Genomic DNA, 20,189 nt, shown 5'->3' with positions numbered 1-20,189 from the left:
TACTTAAAAATCTCCATAGGCAATGCTTTACATTTTTTAATAGGTTACATGTTTAGAGTTACAGAGGAGGTCTAGAGCTAGAATTGTTGCTCTCACTGTAACGCACGCGGCGATACCTCACGTGTAGTTTGAACGGCATTTACATTTTTTTTGATCACCTTTATTCCTATTACAAGGAATGTAAACATCCCTTGTAATAGGAATCATTTGTGACAGGTCCTCTTTATGGAGAGATGCGGGGTCAATAAGAACCCCACATCTCTTCTACAAGCTGGAAAGTGTGATATTGGAAAAAAATCCATGATCTCATGCTTACCAGCCACGATCGCTGCTTTGTTCAAATCCGCAGCCCGGACGTGACATCATAATGGCACGCCTGGGCCTCCGATTCTGGTCACCAGAAATCTCTATGCTTGTCATCCGGTGGCGGGCGATTATTTCTCCAGGTCCCCGATGGCACGGAAAGCCCGGAGAAGCACCAGATGGCGGCGGACGGGGGGGTTTGTGTCCCTCCCGTCGCCTGTAAGAACGATCAAGCGGTGGAAATGCCGCTATGATCGTTCTTATGGTGCACAGAATCGCCACCTGAACAAGGATATCTGAATGATGCCTGCAGCTGCAGGCATCATTCAGCTATTCCCACTGAAATTCCAGGACGTCATATGACACCCTTGGGCTGGAAGTGGTTAAAGTCATTGGTTGGATTATCATCATATTGAGGTTGGATTATTAGCTAATTTGTGATCTTTGTTATAAGCTGGCCAATACATACCTGCACTATATATGCCTATTTCAGCGGCTTAGGACTTACCTTTTTGATCTACTGATATTACCATAGGGGACCCTCTATTAGAGGACTTTTCACAACACCAACCTTGTTTTGACAGCTCGGTAGATCTTGGAAAATGAGCTATAGGAGGTATGTAGTGTGCTTGTTTTAGCCATCATCTGGTAAACATCACTACATGATACCTACCTCTGCTCTCTTCCTTGATCACTTGCATGTATGTCTTTGGTTCAATTTTTGAATAGTTGTGATTCATGTCTATATTTGATTAATGTACCAGATATCACCATTTGGAGGCCCTTGGGTTTTGAGCAAACGATGCCTGCATGGTGTCTGTATTATCTAATTATCAGTTAACACCTCAATAAGACACTTCCTGGACCTCTTTCTCCTTTCCCTTGGTCCCGCCAATGGACCCCTTTTTGTGATTGTCATGACACTTGGGCAATATAAATGGATAAATTGTGTGAACTGCTATCTTGTGGGTGTGCACACTGGTGGTTATTCTGTTCTCAAAGTTTAACTGTATATCTTCTGCCTATTATCTTTATGTATTTCTGAATATTACGATTGAGCATTAAAGGAATTTTCACTTATAGGTGATGTCCGCTGTCTGCCCTATCCTTTGTCTGTATCTGAACTTTATGGGTCTGTACCCTTCCTTTGTTTTGTTTTTTTATACTGGAATGTAGCCAATAAAGATTTTTCCGGCTTACTGATCGTTTTTATATATGGGACAGAACTTCTTAGCCTGAACACTGAGTTTCAACCATCAAAGTCTGGATGAAGCACTTGAGCTGGAGTATGCAATTTACATTTGTTCACTGTTGATTAGCTATTCCTGATGTCTTCTAAAGCAGTTAAAGGAGAAGTATAGCCAAAGCTTGTGTGGCTGTACTTCTCCTATGAATCACAGGAGTGCAATTCGTTTTGCAGAGAGTGGTCTGAAGTCCATCCTCTGCTGATGTCACAGGAATTGGTCCAGGCACCGCGACAATGGAAGCCTGGATCCACCAGGTGCCTGGACTGATGCCTGCCTCAGCCTCTCCACGGCCATTCCCTGCCCCTCCACAGCTCAGCGCTCCAGCGGGCGAGGAGGAGCAGAGAGGAGAGCTGCTGATTGAAAGTCAGCAGCTCTCCGCTTGGGGATCTGTGAGAACGGAGCCATCAGCGATGTTCGATCGCTCGGTTCTCAGTGCAATGGTGCCGGGGGAACGATGCTTAATCCAACTAGCTAAAAATGAATAAGAAAAAAAAAAGACAAACTCATACTACTTCTCTTTTAAAACATATCTGAAGCCAGGCTAAGGCAAGTGCATTTTTCTAAATGTCGTTTTCTTGGCAATTGTAGATGGGTAGGGCACTATTACCTTGCCATTTAGTACAAGGTCTGCTACAAGTAGCTTGTCGCTCCATTGATGCGCTTAGCTCTTTGCTCTTCCCTCCTATCAGTAATGTAATTTGTTAGCAAATAGGCACTACAGTACAACTGACTGGCTTCTCCTTCTCTCAGTCTGAGGTCTGTTGTGCAGGGAATTGCAAGATGCTGATACCAACGAAAATTCAGGCACCTAAACTGCTTTTTGTATTAATTTCTGTATTTTATAGCTTTCTGAAAAGCATCTTTTTCTCTCAGTGAAGAATGCTGCTTCTGGTACTTCATGATGTTATAGCCGAGTAACAGCCACTCACCTCATACAAGTGCTCTCACATAGCTTTGTACTACAGAAGAAGAAGCCAGGCTGGTCAAATCATGTATGTTGCTGAGTGCCGATTACTGAGCACACAGAGTCTCAAGTACAATGCAGATCAGTTGGCGTCAGAGATGGACACTCTGCACAACTGATGCAACAGGAAAGACAATAGCGATGGAGATTGCTAGCAAAATGATAATCTCACTGCATATTAATTTCTAAATTTTTTCACCGAAAGGGTTGTAATTTTATTTTTTCGGGTATGAATAACTTTTAATCCACGAGAGGCAATGAAATCAACAAAAAAAAGTATACGTTAACTCTTTGATAAATGGTGAAATCTGAATGAAAGTCAATGATGGGCAGGAAATCAATGGACAGGCAACCTGGGATGCACTTCAGCAGCACTCCATATGAGAGAAGCAAACTATGGTAGAAATATAAAAACAAGTGAAGGTGCTTCTAAGTGCAGTAGAGCAGGGTTTAATACATCAAAAACATTTAAAACCACTCACAGGAATCAACTTGTAAATAAGTGTCCCGCCACTGCCCAGCGGTGTGGAGTGAAATGCCCAGAATGCAGGAAAAAGCCACCACGCGGGAGCCAGCGGGGACCACAAGCTCTCTGAAATAACGTCAAGGGGGTGGTAACGCGTTTCGGGCATGCACATTAGCTCCTTCTTCACCACCATGGAGAAATTGATGAGCTTATTTACCAGTCGATCCCTGTGGGGATTTGTAATCGGTTTTTATGTATTAAACCCTGATATACTGCAATGTACCTCAACTCTAGTCCTCTAGTACCCCCAGCAGGTATTTTTTTCAGGCTTTCCATTATTTTGCACAGGTGATTTGATCAGTTTCGCTGCCTTAGTAATTACCACAGCTGTATCGTCTGAGGGAAATCATGAAAACATGACCTGTTAGGCCCCTTTCACACATGCGGACAGTATGTCCGTATTTCATCCATCCTTTTTTCGGATGAAATACGGACATACATGCATCTCTATGGGATAGCGGGTGTCTGTGGATGAACATCCGCAGACACCCGCTATTGTCCGCCTCCGCAATTGTCCGATTCTGCAGACGGAGAAAATTTATATTTTTCTATCCATCTGCAGAGAGGATCGGATGAACACGGACAGACAGTCCGTGTTCATCCGATCCCCATAGAGGAGAGCGGAGAGCTGACAGGGCGGTCCCTGCACAGTGTGCGGAGACCACCCTGTCCGCCGCCGGCTCAGCAGGGACAACGGAGCGATCCCCGCTGAGCGAGCGGATCATCACGGGGCGGATCAATGTCAAAGGGGCCTAAGGGATACTTGAGGACTGGAATTGAGAAACATTGATCTACTGCACTTAGAATTGGCTTCTTTTGCTTTTCTTTTTCTACGAGATGCAAAGAAAACCTATCAACCCTTGGAATTCTATTACACCAAAAGAAACCTAGGGCTTACCACATATTTCTGAGTTCCCGGGGAGGTGAAGTCCTGCTTAATCTCCAATTCCAAAACATTTCGCTTTCTGTTAAAAGCAAAGCTTCCGTAAAACTTAACAACGCTGCTCTGGTCCCTGGATGGCAGAGTTAAGGGCCTCACACCAATATATCAGAATGTAAAAATTACCCGATGGGGGCGATTTATTAACAAGAATAGTGCTCTCAATATACAGCTCTCCTACAACAAATTATATGAATCTCATCTCATATATAAAGTACAAAAGTGCATTATTTACAAACACAACTGTCCTCAATTCACCGTTCACATCGACATGATCTGACTGGTAATGGCACCGTCCCAATTGGTGCAATCCCAACTTTGAGGCGCCACACCGATTTCCAAAAGTAGTTACTACACTACTTTTGGCGACTTCGAGGGCGACTTCCATAGATATCTCTGCATGAACCCACACAGATGTTTCTTAAGTTGCCCCCCGAAGTTGGACTGAAATGCGGCTTTGGAATTGTGTGAGTTCAGATGAAGTTGCACAAAGCCGCATTCGATGTGAACGAGGAAGGGCTAAAGGGGCTACAAAAAATGGCCATTCAAAATGCAAATTTCAGGGGTCCTTTTGAGTGTAATACAAGGCTTGACAAATTTGCTTTGAATCTAGGAGCCAGCTAAAAAAAAAAAAAAAAAAAAGTTAGGAGCCATTTTTTTTATAACAAAGCTTTCGGGTGGAACATGCAAGATCTTCCCGAAGGGGAGTAGTTTTTGCACATATATTTAAAAAATAATTTTAGGCCTGAAGATTACATAAAAGCCCCAAACCTTATATATTTTCTGAAACAGACACCCTACAGAATAAAATAGTGGTAGTTCAGATTTTTTTTAAATGTCACACAATATTACCACATTGGTTTAAGGGACAAGAAGTGAAGGGAAATCTCCCCAATAGGAGACAGGTGGAGAAAAAAAAAAATCTGATAGGGGTTTATTACCCTCCCTGAGGCTACTTTCACACTGAGGTGGTTTTCAGGCATTTTAGCACTAGAATTAGCCTCTGAAAAGTACCTCCCATTCATTACAGTGTCTTTTCAAACTGGGGTGGTGTGCTTGCGGGACGTTACAAAAAGTCTTCCATGCAGCATATTTGGGGCAGTTGGGGAGTGATGTAACTAGCGCTCCCAAAACGCCCTGCCCATTGGAATGAATGGGCAGCGTTTCCAAAGAGACTAAAAAGTGCTTTAAATGCGTTGCAAAACGGGAATTTTGACAATTTTTTTGTGGTAAAAAGTGCCCCGCTGGCAGCCGAAAAGCACAGCCAAAACCCTGCTAAACACAAGCGGTGCTTTAGCGCTAACGGCCGGGCACTGCTAGTGTGAAAGGGGTCTTACTCTATTCAAAATGGAAAAAAGTGTGGTGTGAATTAAATGGGAGTTTTTATAACCATCAATCAGTTGCTGCCCCTGCAGGACTCTAATGAGTAAAGTTGCAGGGTCTGCATGCCTTTATATGTGATTTCCCTTTGGGAGTATCTCACCAATTATGACATCATTGTTGCAGGGGATGATCAAAATCGAATTTGTATGCAACAGCCGTGATCTCTCTCATGTCCAAGTCACCGCTGCCAATATCTTTGCCCCAGTCCTATTCTAGGTTCAACACTCTTTACTGACCAGTCTGGGGATGTCTTAGCTATTGTGCATGGGAATGGGAGTCAAAGGAGAAGAATCTTCTTCAAAGTTCTTTTGGCAATACTTCTCCTATGGGTCTCATGGTCACTTAGTGCTGCATTCTGTGACCCAGAGTCAGAAAACAGCCCGTCTGTCCAGGCTCTGGAAGGATCCAGAGCCTGGATAATGTCCGGATCCATGCAGGTGCCTGACAGGCAGCTGGCTCAGCCTCAGTGGGCCACCAAGAGCCTGAGCCAGCTGTTCTGTCCCCTCCACAGTCCAGCATTCCAGTTAGCGCTGGAGCAGAGCAGAGAGCATTGACTGAAAGACACCACTCTGTGCTCAGAATGGAGCAATCGGGCAGTCTCTGATCACTCAGTTCTTGGTTTAGAGCTGGTGCGGGACAGCTTCAGCATCGGATCAAGGGGTGTATGTATTTTTTTAAATTTTTTTAGCACACTTCTCTTTAAATTCATCTTGGCACCAAGGCATGCCAAAAATTATACATTAAGTTACACGTTTCCTGCTCAATGTACAACACTAAGAATGCACTCAGGCATTCTTGCTGTAGAAGAGACCTGCCAGCATCAACTCTCACTTAGCAGAAATGGCATCAAATGCTGCATGGCTGGGTTTTTTTTTCCTCTTATCTACACCTCCCCTAAAACCCACTGGTATGAACAAGCTCCAAGACTGCATATTCAGATTCTTACAGAAACCTATCTATGACTGTCACTCTTTAAAGCTCTGGCTGAAAAAAAAGTTGCATGCCACCTTTCAGAAGTTTCACAGGAAAGGTCCCACAGAAGAGGGAGAGGCCAGCAGTTTCACAGGTTGTAACATTTACTTCTTTGGACTTCATTTCTACAGTGGTCCTTACCGTATCACTGACATATGGCTGGCAATAATAACATCAGTAAAAAATTAGGATGAAAAGGATACACCCACTGCTTTATAAGAGGTTGGATGTCTTTTCCAGACACGTTGGAAATGGATTTCAGAAAGCCAGATGTGGAAACCAACATCTGACTCCACATGTGGGACTGGAACTTCTGCGATGAAGCAGTGCTGGCCAGGCTTAAAAGCTTGTTGAAAACCTTGAGTGAGAAACAAAAAGGACAGCAGTCATTAGGAGCCATGAAACGCTACGCAGAACTGGGCAGAAACGTCAAAGGAAAGGAAAAAAAAAAAAAATCACATCTGAAGTATGGCAGGGTACCATAACGAATATAATAAAGCAAAGGTGAATGAAAGACAGTTTATGTATCACATCTGTGCTCAGAAGAGCATCATCCTCATTCAGCTTTTATGTTTATTGTATACAAATTCATTTTTCTCAACAATTAAATGTGTTAAACGGTTCTTTAATCTGCAAAATAATGTATTACTTTCTTTACATTACAAACATAAAACAGTAAAACGCCACATATGCACACTGGAGTCTTATTGTCCATGTCTTCTCCATTTTGTTTCCAGTAGACAGTGCTGGATTTACCCCCCCCCCCCCCCCCCCACATAACACATGCATACAGTCATAATTACAGAATTTGTATTAAAACCAAATTAACACAACCAGCTATGTGCCTGCATAGACAGCATACAGTACTAACTAGGGTTGCACCGATACCGATACCTGGGCAGTCAGAGGTGATCGGTGTGGCCCGGGGGGGATTCTGGAGTTCCCTGTATATCTCCCTGTATACATTTCAATAAAGCAGCCGCTCCTCCCCCGCTCCCCCTGTTGCCTTCAGCTGCTTTATTGAAATCTATACAGGGAGATTGGTAATTGTAACTCCCGCTCCAAGCTTCGCACCGATCACCCCAACTGTTCCCTATAACCTCCTCCGGTTTCCCTCTGTGCTCCGGTCCCCCTCCGTGCTCCGGTCCCCCTCCGTGCTCCGGTCCCCCTCCGTGCTCCGGTCCCCCTCCGTGCTCCATCTGTCAGGATGGAGAGCAGAGGAAAGAACCGGTAAATGTCATTTACCAGCTCCTTCCCTTTCCGAATGAACAGGTTCAGTGATCACCATTCCCAACGGTCACTAAGCATGGTAAATTGCGTTTACAATGCTTCCGTTTACGAATGGAGAGGAGCCCCTGTCTCCTTTCCATTCATTTCAGTGCAGCTGAGGCTGCAGAGAAAGGGACTGTGGAAGCTCTGTCCTCAGTCCCTTTCCCGTCTCAAAGGGGAGATGTCAGGGTTCTGTTAAGAACCCTTGGTAACTCACCAAAGCCACACCCCAAAAGGGCTAATAATAAAATAAAACAAAAAAAATAAAATAAAAGAATCGTCATTAATAAATATTGAAACGTTTCAATTGTAAAAATAATTTAAAAAAAATTAAAAAACACACTGACACCATCCACTCCCACAAACTGGAAATGATAAAAGCCTAAAGCAAAGTTAAAAGATCAATGATGTTCTGGAAAAAGGGTCATGTATATACACAGTTATTGATATTCACAGGGGCCAAAAAGTTTCCTTGGTGAAGAGAAGCTATAGGACAGATGTGGGCAATTCTATGCGGAGCTCCAAGATGGGGTAGGTGCCCTTTAAATTAGGGAATAGAAAAAAAAGGTTTGAGGCAAACCCCTGCAACTTTGCCAACACAGGTACTGGGGGGGATGAATGTATGGAGAGCTGCTAATCTGTGCAGGGACAGAGGCTGGTCTAAAGATATGAACTGAAAACTGAAAAAGGGGGGAGCGGGGGTTGGTTGTTGCAGTGGAAATTTACCTTGTAGTCCCTGGAAACTACCTCCTGTACTCAGGCATCAGAGATGTTGGCTGTCCACTAAGGCCAACAGATAATGCAATCCATCCCCACCCCAACTTTGGAAAGTGGGGGCACCCCTTCATGCAGAACTGGGTGCTTGGCTTGGGGGTTTGGATATTCTTGAGGAGGGTGTCCACGGCAGCTCCAAAGAGAAGAAGGCAGCAGACACGTTTTGCATGCCCAATAGTTTATTCAGAGTCCTCTGCATGTTTACTGACATGAGACTCCTATGGAAAATGAGATAGCAGACTTCTAGAAACTCATCCACAAAATAGCTTAGAAATGCAGCCATGAGCGCTAAATGTTTTATAAGCAATGGATCAGCTTGGAAGAAGACTGGATCCATTCACATGGCCTTAGTCCAAGCAAATGGATTTTAACAAACTAGTATCAAGGCAGGTTGCAAGGCAGGGCCTGACAGAGGAAATAAAGCATTGGAAATAATCTCCATCCATCAATAGGATCCTTAAAAACAAAGGTGCGTCCGTCAATAGGATCATCAGTGCTATGTTAAAGGCAGGATACAAATCATGGTGGAAATAGCCCACTTAACAAAGGTGTCCTCAAAATGGATACCGATCTGCCAAAGTTTGGGATGTGTAAACAGTTTGTCAGGAATGTCCTAGTCTCCGTAAAACAACGGTTGGGAACAGTGGGTACACCAGAAATGTGGCTCTAGGGATATTGAAAAAAAAAAAAAAAAAAAAAAAACTAACAAGTAACAGCATTGCTTGAAGCTGCAGGCTGATCCACTAGTTTTAAAGTGGTGTGAAACCTCTCAATAAGAGCCAAGATAGTCTCATCTACATAATGTCACAAAAACAAGGCACAATGTGGGTTATCTGGGACTATTTAGGCCTCATGCACACGGACGTTTTTACAGCCACTTTTTTGAGCTTTTTTTGCAGCTTAAAAACGGCTGTCCATGTTAGTCTATGGCTTCATGCCCACCTAGGCGTTTTTGAGCTGCAAATGGCATAGGCGTTTTTAAGCTGTAAAAAAAACCCAGGACCAGTGCGTTCCGTGGCGTGGAGCTAGAGCTGTAAAAACGCGAATCGCGCAAAAACGCGCAAAAACGTGCAACATATTTTCTTTGTTTTCTGAGTGCTATAGCCAAGAGATGTGTTTCTTAAAAAAACGCTACTTAACGCTAACGCTAAAAAACGCGCAAAAACGCCAATGCAAAACGCGGTAAAAATCACGTTTTTAACAACGATTTTTCCAGGCATCGGAGCTGGCTTTGCAGCCAGTTTTTTAAAACGTCCGTGTGCATGAGCACTTAAGCATATTGAGCAACACATCCACTATCCTCAATAAAAAGTAAAACATTTTTACATAGATTAAAACAAAAGAAAACTGGCTAATAAAACAGTAGTATTGCTTATCTCACATTGATACAGTTTTAATGGTAGACATAAAGAGTTACTAAACCCACAACAGTAATATCTGTCTGTATATGCAGAATAGCATGCTTGTTATACTCACTGTAGAATTTAAGGGGTTAATCCTCTGCAATGTGTAAAAAGGCTCTGACACTATATGGACAGATCCTTCCTCCTACACTGTCCATCTTGGCAAGGCAGTGAGGGTAGCTGTCCTGGACATGCTCAGTTTAGTCTCTATTGCTGGAGAGAACATTTCCTGTTTTAGCTGAACTGTTCAGGTCACAGGTATACAGGCTTTAGTGGAAATCTCCTTCTACCTGAAAACTCAGCACTGGACAAACTGTGCAGTTTATCATGTGGCCGTGGTATACAGATCAGCAAAAAAGATATATAGCGGCAGTATTTTAATGTAAAGTGAAGATTTATAAGCTGTGGGCACTGTAGTGGGACAGAGGAACTATTTTCATATTACTGGGTTAAGTAACACTTTAAGAACTCAATTAACAGTACAAGCAGGTCTGGAAATGCCACAATGCAGAGCCTACCCAGTGCCCGAAGATCATATTCCAGGCAAACCCACACGCATCTGTTCAGTAAGGCCTGGGTAAGGCCCCCAAACCTACTGCTGCTGAGGATACACCAGTCCAGGTAGTCGTGTAGAGCGAACAGCTCAAGCAATTTGGAGAAGTTTTGAATAACAAAAATTATCTTGATTGAAAAAAAACAAAAAAAAAAAGAATAGTCATCAAAAACTAGACTATTCTCAGCAGACCAGTGAAAAGACATACATTCTCCAAAAACACCAACAAAAACCTGAGACATGCTGGGAGTAGGAGGGGTTATACTGGGCTGCCCACTAATATTTTGTCTACCAGTGTCCAAGTCCTCCTACAGGCAGCAGTATTACCCAAAAGTCTCGGAATTCACGAGTCCTTCAGTGAACGGGAATAAAAGGGCACAGCACCTTTGATGAAAACGAGTGGAGGGCTGTTTAAATTATATGCACACCCTAAAAATGAACCACTTTTTTTTGCTCTTTTGGTCTGTTGCTATACGACTAAAAGTGTTTTGTTATCAGTTCTATAGGATGTACAAATACCCATTGATTGTGATAGAAATTCAGTCTCCCCTGTGCACTCTCCTTTTGTTGAACCCTTTGGGTCCACTTGGCTATTTAGTAAAATAGGGGGATATAATTTTGAATTATGAACTGCACCATATTGAGTTGTTGAGTCCCAGGTATACTTTATTGGGTTTTATTACCCTTACTTTTGTATACTTTTTTTTTTCCTTTATATACTACTGGCATGACTTGTATGTTTTGCCAGTGGATGATCCCAGTTTTACCAGTTGGCGATGGTGGATGATGATCAATTAATTTTAATTCAATAGTGGCTACCCTTGGTGTTTTGCCCTTGCTGGATGGTATGCATATCTATACGTTCAGCATAACCAATTGGCTGTTCTATATTGGCACATGATACAGGGAGGAGGAGACGATGCGCACTGCAGGCTCGTGATTGGTCATCGGAGATCTCCGGTGTCAGTACGGCAAACTGATCTGTTTTAATTATTAACAGCATTCTTATAATAGCGTGGTACTGAACAATAGGTCATATGCCCCAGTAGGACTATGGTCCGAAACATGTCGGGTTGCTAGCTTATTGTGCTCTGGATGCCACGCAATTCCTTTTTATATGTGATCACTTTGTGTACCCATCATGATTGGTGGTTTGTACATTTTATGTTTTTGATTTTTAAATAAATATTATTTTTTACTTGGATTCACGCAGCATGTGGAGGCCCTTTTCTATATATTTTTTTCCCCATGATTGGAGGCCGTTTGGAGTATTACATATCCTTTCTAGCTGGTGATCGATTGCCTGTTGTGGTTTCTGGTGTGTACCATCTACCCTCTGCCTTCCCAGATGTGGTTACCGAGGTGCATCTCTACATCATCTAAGTCTTCCACCAAAGACCTGCTGGATTGGATGATGTACATGCCTGTCTGACACACCGCTATACGGCGTGCGTCCATTCTCTGCGGTAAGCATACCCAATCTTTTTATTGTTTCATATCTACATCTGTGAACGTCACATGGAGATGTCTGTTTATTAATACTTACCATCATTTGAAGAAGCATCACTCCAAGTTCACTTTTAAATAGGACTATACAGCACCTAACAGATGAACGTTTAGTTGCACTTTTTGGTCTTTATTTCACAGGCATTTTTTATGCATTTGTCTATATTATATAAGGTTTTTTTGTGTTTTATTGCACACTAACATATTCATTGTGTATTTGCATGACGCTGGTTTTCACCAACTAGTAGTCATTAGTTTAGCACTTATCCCTGGGGGTTACTCTGGGGACTTGATATTTTCACTAGCACTGCATTTTATATTTTTTCTGTTTGTTACGCAATTCAATATATTGTTGATGTTGGCTGCTGAACTTTTTTTTTTAGACACAATAGTAGCGCAACTTTTTTTCAAATTTTTTATGCATTGCTATTACATTTCTATAGCCTTTGTATTTTATGTCTATCATTGTACTTTTTTTTACAAATATTAATTAAATTGTAGAAAAAGTGTGCCATCCTTCCTCTACTTTACATAGTTAGTAAGGTTGAATAAAGACACCAGTCCATCCAGTTCAACCTGAGTGAGTGTCTACAATTGTCCCTATCCCTGTACATTGCACACTCACATCAGTCCCTACCCTCAAGGAGTCCACAATGCAAGGTCCCCATTCATAAGGCCAATTTTGGACAGAAGCCAATTAACCTACCTGCATGTCTTTGGAGTGTGAGAGGAAACCGGAGTACCCGGAGGAAACCCACGCAGGCACATGGAGAACATGCAAACTCCAGGCAGGTAGTGTCACGGTTGGGATTCGAACCATCAACACTTCTTACTGCTACCCTGTTTCCCCTAAAATAAGACCTAGTGTGATTGTCGGTGATAGCTGCAATAAAAGCCCTACCCCCCAAATAAGCCCTAGTTAAAGTCCTTGTAGGTCTTCTTTTCAGGGTAGGGCTTATTTTTGAGGAAACAGAGTAGGGCTTATTTGGGTGGTAGGGCTTATATTGCAGCCAACACCGACAATCACGCTAGGTCTTATTTTAGGGGAAACAGGGTAGGTGAGAGTGCTAACCACTACACCACTGTTTACCCCTGATGAAATAAAATAACCATTTCTAAAATGTGTCCACATGAAGAGGGTATTTACTTACACCAAATCTTACAGGCTATTCAGCCATTGTTCATCGATTTTATAGAAGTATAAAATATGTTGTTGCCTGTCTGTATATTTTACCATGAAGTAATAAAGTACTGATGGCCGTTTATTCTAGTATTATGATTTTCAGTTGCCTTTAAAAAGCCCATTTTGTGGGGGTATCTCCTTTAGTACATATATTGTTTGGGATGTTGGCAACGCCTCGGGTGTCTTTATGGTGGATATACAAAATGTAGTATTATCACAAGCATTACTACTGACCGTCTAGTTTACCTCTACCAAACCCTCGCACAACAGAATAAAAAATGGGAAGCGATTTAGGCCCCTTTGAGCTTTTCAGGCATTTTAGCGCTAAAAATAGCGCCTGTAAAGCACCTCTCATGCCTCCCCAGTGTGAAAGCCCAAGTGCTTTCACACTGGGTCGGTGCGCTTGCAGGAAGTGAACAAAAGTCCTGCAAGCAGCATGTTCAGGGCAGTTTGGTAGGGGTGTATACACCGCTCCCAAACTGCCCTGTCCATTGAAATAAATGAGTAGCGCTGCCGAAGCGCCGAAACACGGGTACCTTTAACCCTTTCTTTGGCCCCTAGTGAGGGATAAAAGCACCCTGCTAGCAGACAAAAAGTGCCGTTATGTGTTGTAGTGTATTTGTATTGTATTTTCAGATGAAAACTGTATTGATTTAACGAAAATTGTATCATCTGGTATCATACGAGGAAAATTTTTGCGCTTGTCCGATCGAATATGGGATGAACTGTCATGATTGGCTCTCAAAAGCGCTGTGCTAATGATCCAATTATCGTATGAGTTATTCGAAAACTGCATTTTTCATACAATTTTCGGATTGTGTTTACAGGCCATTAGGATGGCAAAGTTCCACCACCTTAAAGAGGAAGGAAACCCTCTCTTTAACCACTTGCTGACCAGCGCACGACGATGTACGTCGACAGAATGGCACGGGCAGGCAAATGGGCGTACATGTACGTCCCTTTAAATTTGCCGCCCTGCCATCGGGAGCGCGCGGACTCGATCGCCCCAGGCATCCCCGCGATCGTCTCACGGAGCGGCCAAATGAAGAAATGCCGTTGTAAACAGCATTTCTTCATTCTGCCTAGCAACTAGTGACGCTGATCTCTGCTCCATGTGATTGGAGCAGAGATCAGTGTTCTCTAAATGAAAGCCCAACCCCCCCACAGTTAGTAACACACCCCTAGGAACACTTAACCCCTACACTGCCACCCACTGGTTAACCCCTTCACTGCCAGTGTCATTTACACAGGAATCACTGCATTTATATAGCAGTGATTACTGTATAAATGACAATGGTCCCAAAAATGTGTCAAAAATGTCCGATGGGTCCCCCACAATGTCGCAGTCACAATAAAAATCGCTGATCGCCGCCATTACTAGTAAAAAAAAAATAATAAAAAATTATTAATAAAAAATGCTATAAAACTATCCCTATTTTGTAAACGCTATAACTTTTGCGCAAACCAATCAATAATTGCTTATTGCAATTTTTTTACCAAAAATATGTAGAAGAATACGTATCGGCCTAAACTGAGGGAAAAAAATGTTTTTTTATATATTTTTGGGGGATATTTATCATAACAAAAAGTAAAAAATAATGCGTTTTTTTTTTAAAATTGTCGCTCTATTTTTGTTTATAGCTCAAAAAATAAAAACCGCAGGAGTGATCAAATGCCACCAAAAGAAAGCTCTATTTGTGGGAAAAAAAGGACGTCAATTTTGTTTGGGAACCACGTCGCACGACTGCACAATTGTCAGTTAAAGCGACGCAGTGCCGAATCGCAAAAAGTGGTCTGGTCTTTGACCAGCAAATTGGTCCGGTCTGAAAGTGGTTAAAGAAAGAAAAAATAATGAGCTAGTATGCATAGCATATTTGCTCATTATGACTTACTTACCCGAGATTGAAGCAACCAAAGCGACCCTCGTTCACCTCCTCCGTCGCTGAAATGTTGACTCGGAGTGTCTTCCAGGTATCGCTGCTCCGGCGCTGTGACTGGTTGGTGCAGCGATGACGCTGGTGCCACCTCTAACGGCACGATCGCCATTAGAAGTGTCACGCACAGTGTGCCTGTGCCCAATGTCTACGGCGCATGCACCATAGACATCAGTGCTGCTATTTCTGCAAATATCTCCTAAACCTTTTAGGTTTGGGAGATATTTCTTGCACCTACAGGTATATTTCTTGCACCTACAGGTAAGCCTAGATTAAGGCCTTAATCTAGGCTTACCTGTAGGTTAAAGTGGTTGTAATCAGTTTACAACCACTTTAAATAAAGAAAGTGTTCTTACCCTAGGGCAGGATGTTTATTATTAAAAGGATTACCAGGTAAAAATAAATGAAAAAAAAAAAAAGAAAAAAAAGGAAACCAACGCAGCCACTACATCTATGGACTTAAAGAGGAAGTAAACCCAGATGGGTTTTACTTCCTCTTTTGCTTCCTGCACATTAAAAGCATAATGGGCTAGTATCTGACACTTACCTGCAAACAAATCCATTGCTGTCCCCTGTGCAGGCTGTGTCCATCTTCGCCCCTCTTCCTTCCAGGGGCCACGGACTCTGGCTCTGTGACTGGCCAGAGCCACGTGACGTCACTCCCGCACATGCGCACGGGAGCAGTCAGTAAAGGCACACGCAGGGGAAGAAACAGCGCGGTGGTCCATTTCTTCACAGCGCATTACATTACATCATCGGCACACTTCAAGTGAAATATCTCCTAAACGGCGCACGTGTAGGAAATATTTCCACTACCTATAGTTAAAAGTCAGTAGGGAGGACTTACAACCACTTTAAAAAGATAAAACATATTATATTTTTTTGCTCTTTGGTTTAGGTATATATTAGCACTTATTTCTCTGTTTCTTAGGTATTCTGCAACCTGACTGTACTCTTTCCTGCGTGTACTCTGGGCCAGTGTCAATAATGTGTTCCATTTACTTTGGATGTATTTCTCATGTCTGGGTAGGAGGGTGAGGTGATCAGCAGTTGTTAAATCATCCTGTTATTGGTGCCTGCTTTTTATTCTCTCCTCTGCTCCAATAACAGCCCTGTCTACTACAACACTCATTTTCTCGTCGATCCATTAAACACCTTCAGAAGAAAGTGCGCTCTCTGGCAGCCAATGACACCTCCTTTCGTTGACTACTGAATCCAAAACAGGAGAGTTTAGAAATAACAAAAGTGCTAGCCATGTGGAATTAGAGAGCGAGGCATCTGTCTACATGGTATGCCGATCCCAGACAAGTTCCCAGCAGACATCAGAGCGCTGCTTGTGAAGAGAAGGGTAAGGCTGATATACCAGCCATCTATAAATCAGAATACTGCAAAAGACATACTTTACACTTGCGTCACAAACAGATGAAAGCCTTCAGGAATTGCAAAGATGTGTGAAATATGGCAAAGCCAAGCAGACTATCATCTTAAAGAGGTTTACATCTTGGCCGGGCAATGTGTTATCACCTCTAGTCCTAAGTGTTGAGAACACGGATAATCACAACTAAACAGAACTTTTAATGAGATTAAACAAGAGTGCTCTCAGTTTCTTGCGTATACTTACACCGATCAGCCATAACTTTATGACCACTGACAGGTTAAATGAAATATTGATTATCTTGTTTTAATAGCATCTAAAAGTCAGTGGGATATATTAGGCAGCAAGTGAACATGTTGTCTCTGAATATGATGTGTTGAAAGCAGAAAAAACAAATAAATGAGCATTGCAGTTTGTTGTGTAGGGGGCTGCACAGCCGCAGACCGGTCAGGGTGCCCTTGCTGACAAGTGTCCACAGTAAACAGACATCTGAGCATCAGAACTGGACCACAGAACAATGGAAGAAGGTGGTCTGGTCTGATGAATCGCATGTTCTTTAGCATCGTATAGATGACAGGTTGTGTGAGTGTCGCTTGCCTAGGGAAGAGATGGCACGCACCATAATGCAGTATGAAAAGAAGGCAAGTGGGGGGAGGCAGTGTGATGCTTTGGGTGATGTTCTGCTGGGAAACCTTAGGTCTTGCCGTTCATTCGGATGTTATTGGACACGTACCGCCCATCTAAACATTGTTGCTGACCAAGTACAACCTTTCAAGAAAACCATTTTCCCTGATGGTAGTGGCCTCTTTCAGCAGGATAATGTGCGCTGCCGCACTACAAAAATGGATCAAAAATGGTTTAGGGAACACAACAAGGCATTTGTGGTGCTGACTCAATCCATTGAATATCTGTGGGATGTGCTGGAAAAACAAGTCCGATCCATGCAGGCCCCACCTCAAAATTTACAGAATCTGCTACTGACAGCTTGGGGTCATATACCACAGCATACAGTGGATATAAAAAAAGTCTACACACCCCTGTTAAAATGGCAGGTTTCTGTGATGTAAAAAAATGAGACAAAGATAAATAATTTCAGAACTTCTTCTATTTTTAATGTGACTTATAAACTGTGCAACTCAATTGAACAACAAACTGAAAAGGAAGTAAAAATAAAATAATGTGGTTGCATAAGTGTGCACACCTTCTCATAAACTAGGGATGTAGCCATGTTCAGAATTAAGCAATCACAAACAAACTTGTGTTAACCGCTTGCCGACCAGCTCCCATCATTATACTGCTGCAGATCGGCTCTCCTGCGCAAACCACCGTAGGTGTATGTCAGTCTTTGCATAGAAGATAGTGCACACCCGCTGCATCGAGTCCAGTGGACTTGATGCCCGTCGGCGACCCGTGCTTGCGGTGTACAGAGGCAGAATGGGGAACAGAGGCAGAATGGGGAACAGAGGCACAATGTAAACAAGGCAATTCCCTGTTCTGCTAGATGACATGTCAGAAATCTTCTGTTCCCAATGATAGGGAATAGTGATCTCTGTCATGTCCCTGGTAACCCGTCCCCCTTATGCCCCATACACACTATCAGTTTTTCCTTCAGATTTACCAAAACAATACAATATGAGGTCAAACCTTAGGAGTTTCAATTTGCATGCAATCAGGCAGGCCCTTGTACTACATGGTTTGGTAAATCTGAAGGAAAAACTGATAGTGTGTATGGGGCTTTACAGTTAGAACATACCCAGGGAACACATTTAATCCCTTTATAACCCCCTAGTGTTAACCCCTTCCCTGCCAGTGTTATTTTTACATTGATCGGTGAATTTTTATAGCACTGATCAATGTAATAATATGTCACTGATCCCCAAAAAGTGTCATTTGGGATCAGATGTGTCCGCTGCAATGTTGCAGTCCCGCTAAAAATCGCAGATCGATACCATTACCAGTAAAAACAATTTAAAAAAAATACTCTCCGCACTAAGGGGATCATGCTCTGTTTCACTAAGTCCCAGTACATGTTGGCATTCATGGTTCCCTCAATGAACTTTAGCTCTCCAGTGCCGGCAACACTCATGCAGCCCCATACCATAACACTCCCACCACCATGCTTGACTGTAGGCAAGACACACTTGTCTTTGTACTCCTCACCTGGTTGTCGCCACACATGCTTGACACCATCTGAACCAAAGCACTAGGTGGTTTTGGTGTATGGGATTTGCCTACAAGTCACCAGAACTCTACAGGATATCTACATTCACATTGTGGTTGGTGGACTATTTATTACAACATATATGTGATCTATATTGGATATAATTTCTATATGTTTATTTATTTGTTATTCATTGTTTTTAGAGCAACACTTGTCTTTGTACTCCTTGCCAGACCAATTTGATGCAGCGTGTGGCGTATGGTCTGAGCACTGACAGGCTGACCCTCCCCCCCCCCCACCCCTTCAACCTCTGCAGCGATGCTGGCAGCACTCATATGTCTGTTTCCCAAAGACAACCTCTGGATATGACGCTGAGTATGTGCACTCAACTTCTTTGGTCGACCATGGCAAGACCTGTTCTGAGTGGAAACTGTCCTGTTAAACCGCTGTATGGTCTTGGCCACCGTGCTGCAGGTCAGTCTCAGGGTCTTGGCAATCCTCTTATAGCCTAGGCCATCTTTATGAAGAGCAATAATTCTTTTTTTTCAGATCCTCAGAGAGTTCTTTGCCATGTTGAACTTCCAGTGACCAGTATGAGAGAGTGAGAGCGATAACACCAAATTTAACACAACTGCTCCCCATTCACACCTGAGACCTTGTAACACTAACGAGTCACATGACACCGGGGAGGAGAAATGGCCAATTGGGCCCAATTTGGACATTTTCACTTCAGAGTGTTTTCACTTTTGTTGCCAGCGGTTTAGACATGAATGGCTGTGTGTTGAGTTACTTTGAGAGGACAGCAAATTTACAAATTTAGACAAGCTATACACTTACCGTACTACTTTAGATTATAGCAAAGTGTAATTTCTTCAGTGTTGTCACATGGAAAGATATAATAAAATATTTAAAAAAATGTAAGGGGGTGTACTCACTTTTGTGAGATACTGTAGGTCACATTAAACGTGGAAAAAGTTCTGAAATGATTTATCTTTGTCTCATTTTTTTACATCATAGAAACAGGACATATTAACAGGGGTGTGTAGACTTTTTATATCCACTGTACTTTCAGAGGTCCAGTGGCTTCCATGCCACGACGGGTCAAGACTACTTTGGTGGCAAAAGAGGGACTTACTCTATAGTAAGTGAGTGTTCATAAAGTTATGGCTGATCGGTGTACTTCACCAAGATTGCCATTTTAAAATGCTTCAATTACAGAAAAAAAAAAGATTTTGATTTTTGATCCAGTGCACACCTAGCTCCATGTAAGGTGCGGACAATACTGCCTCTGCTGCACTGAAATCCCAAGAAGTGTGATCTCTCCTGCTGGACTACAGAACACCCCTGTTTGTATTGGCGATAAAGATAGGGGGAGGTCTTTTGTAGTCCAGCAGGGACTATCAGACAGGGTAGATGACACTGCTTGGGATTTCAGTGTAGCGGAGGCAGTGTTAGCAGCACACTAAAGAAAGATTGGAGCACACTGGATTTCTGGTAGAATTCAAAAGAATTTTGCTGCACTTGCAGTGTTTGTAAAGAGGAAAAACATTGGTAAACGTGCATGCATTGCAAAGATGATGTACATTTTATTTTATTATTAATATTTTGTCCTGACATACACTTGGTATAAAACTGTTTGGTTATTAAGTCATCCCGAGTCTGCTGAGTGGACAAGGAATGAGTAGCACATCACACA

The 20,189-nt window shown here is 42.6% G+C and overlaps 1 protein-coding gene across 1 annotated transcript in view; it reads right to left on the bottom strand.

Annotated features, from left to right (window-relative positions):
• Positions 1-20,189, bottom strand: part of TAF2 (TATA-box binding protein associated factor 2) — a 160,342-nt gene that overhangs the window by 100,316 nt on the left and 39,837 nt on the right. Inside the window, exons 12-13 of the mRNA XM_077493254.1 lie at positions 6,539-6,693; positions 3,939-4,053 (exon numbers count right to left, since the gene is read on the bottom strand). Of these exons, the coding sequence (XP_077349380.1) occupies positions 3,939-4,053; positions 6,539-6,693 (270 nt within the window). The remainder of the gene's footprint in view (positions 1-3,938; positions 4,054-6,538; positions 6,694-20,189) is intronic.

Source organism: Lithobates pipiens, unplaced genomic scaffold, assembly GCF_037356315.1.
Source record: "Lithobates pipiens isolate NorthernLeopardFrog02 unplaced genomic scaffold, aLitPip1_a1.2 Scaffold_19, whole genome shotgun sequence".
Lineage (NCBI taxonomy): Eukaryota > Metazoa > Chordata > Amphibia > Anura > Ranidae > Lithobates > Lithobates pipiens.
This window is presented reverse-complemented; position numbering and strand designations above follow the sequence as displayed.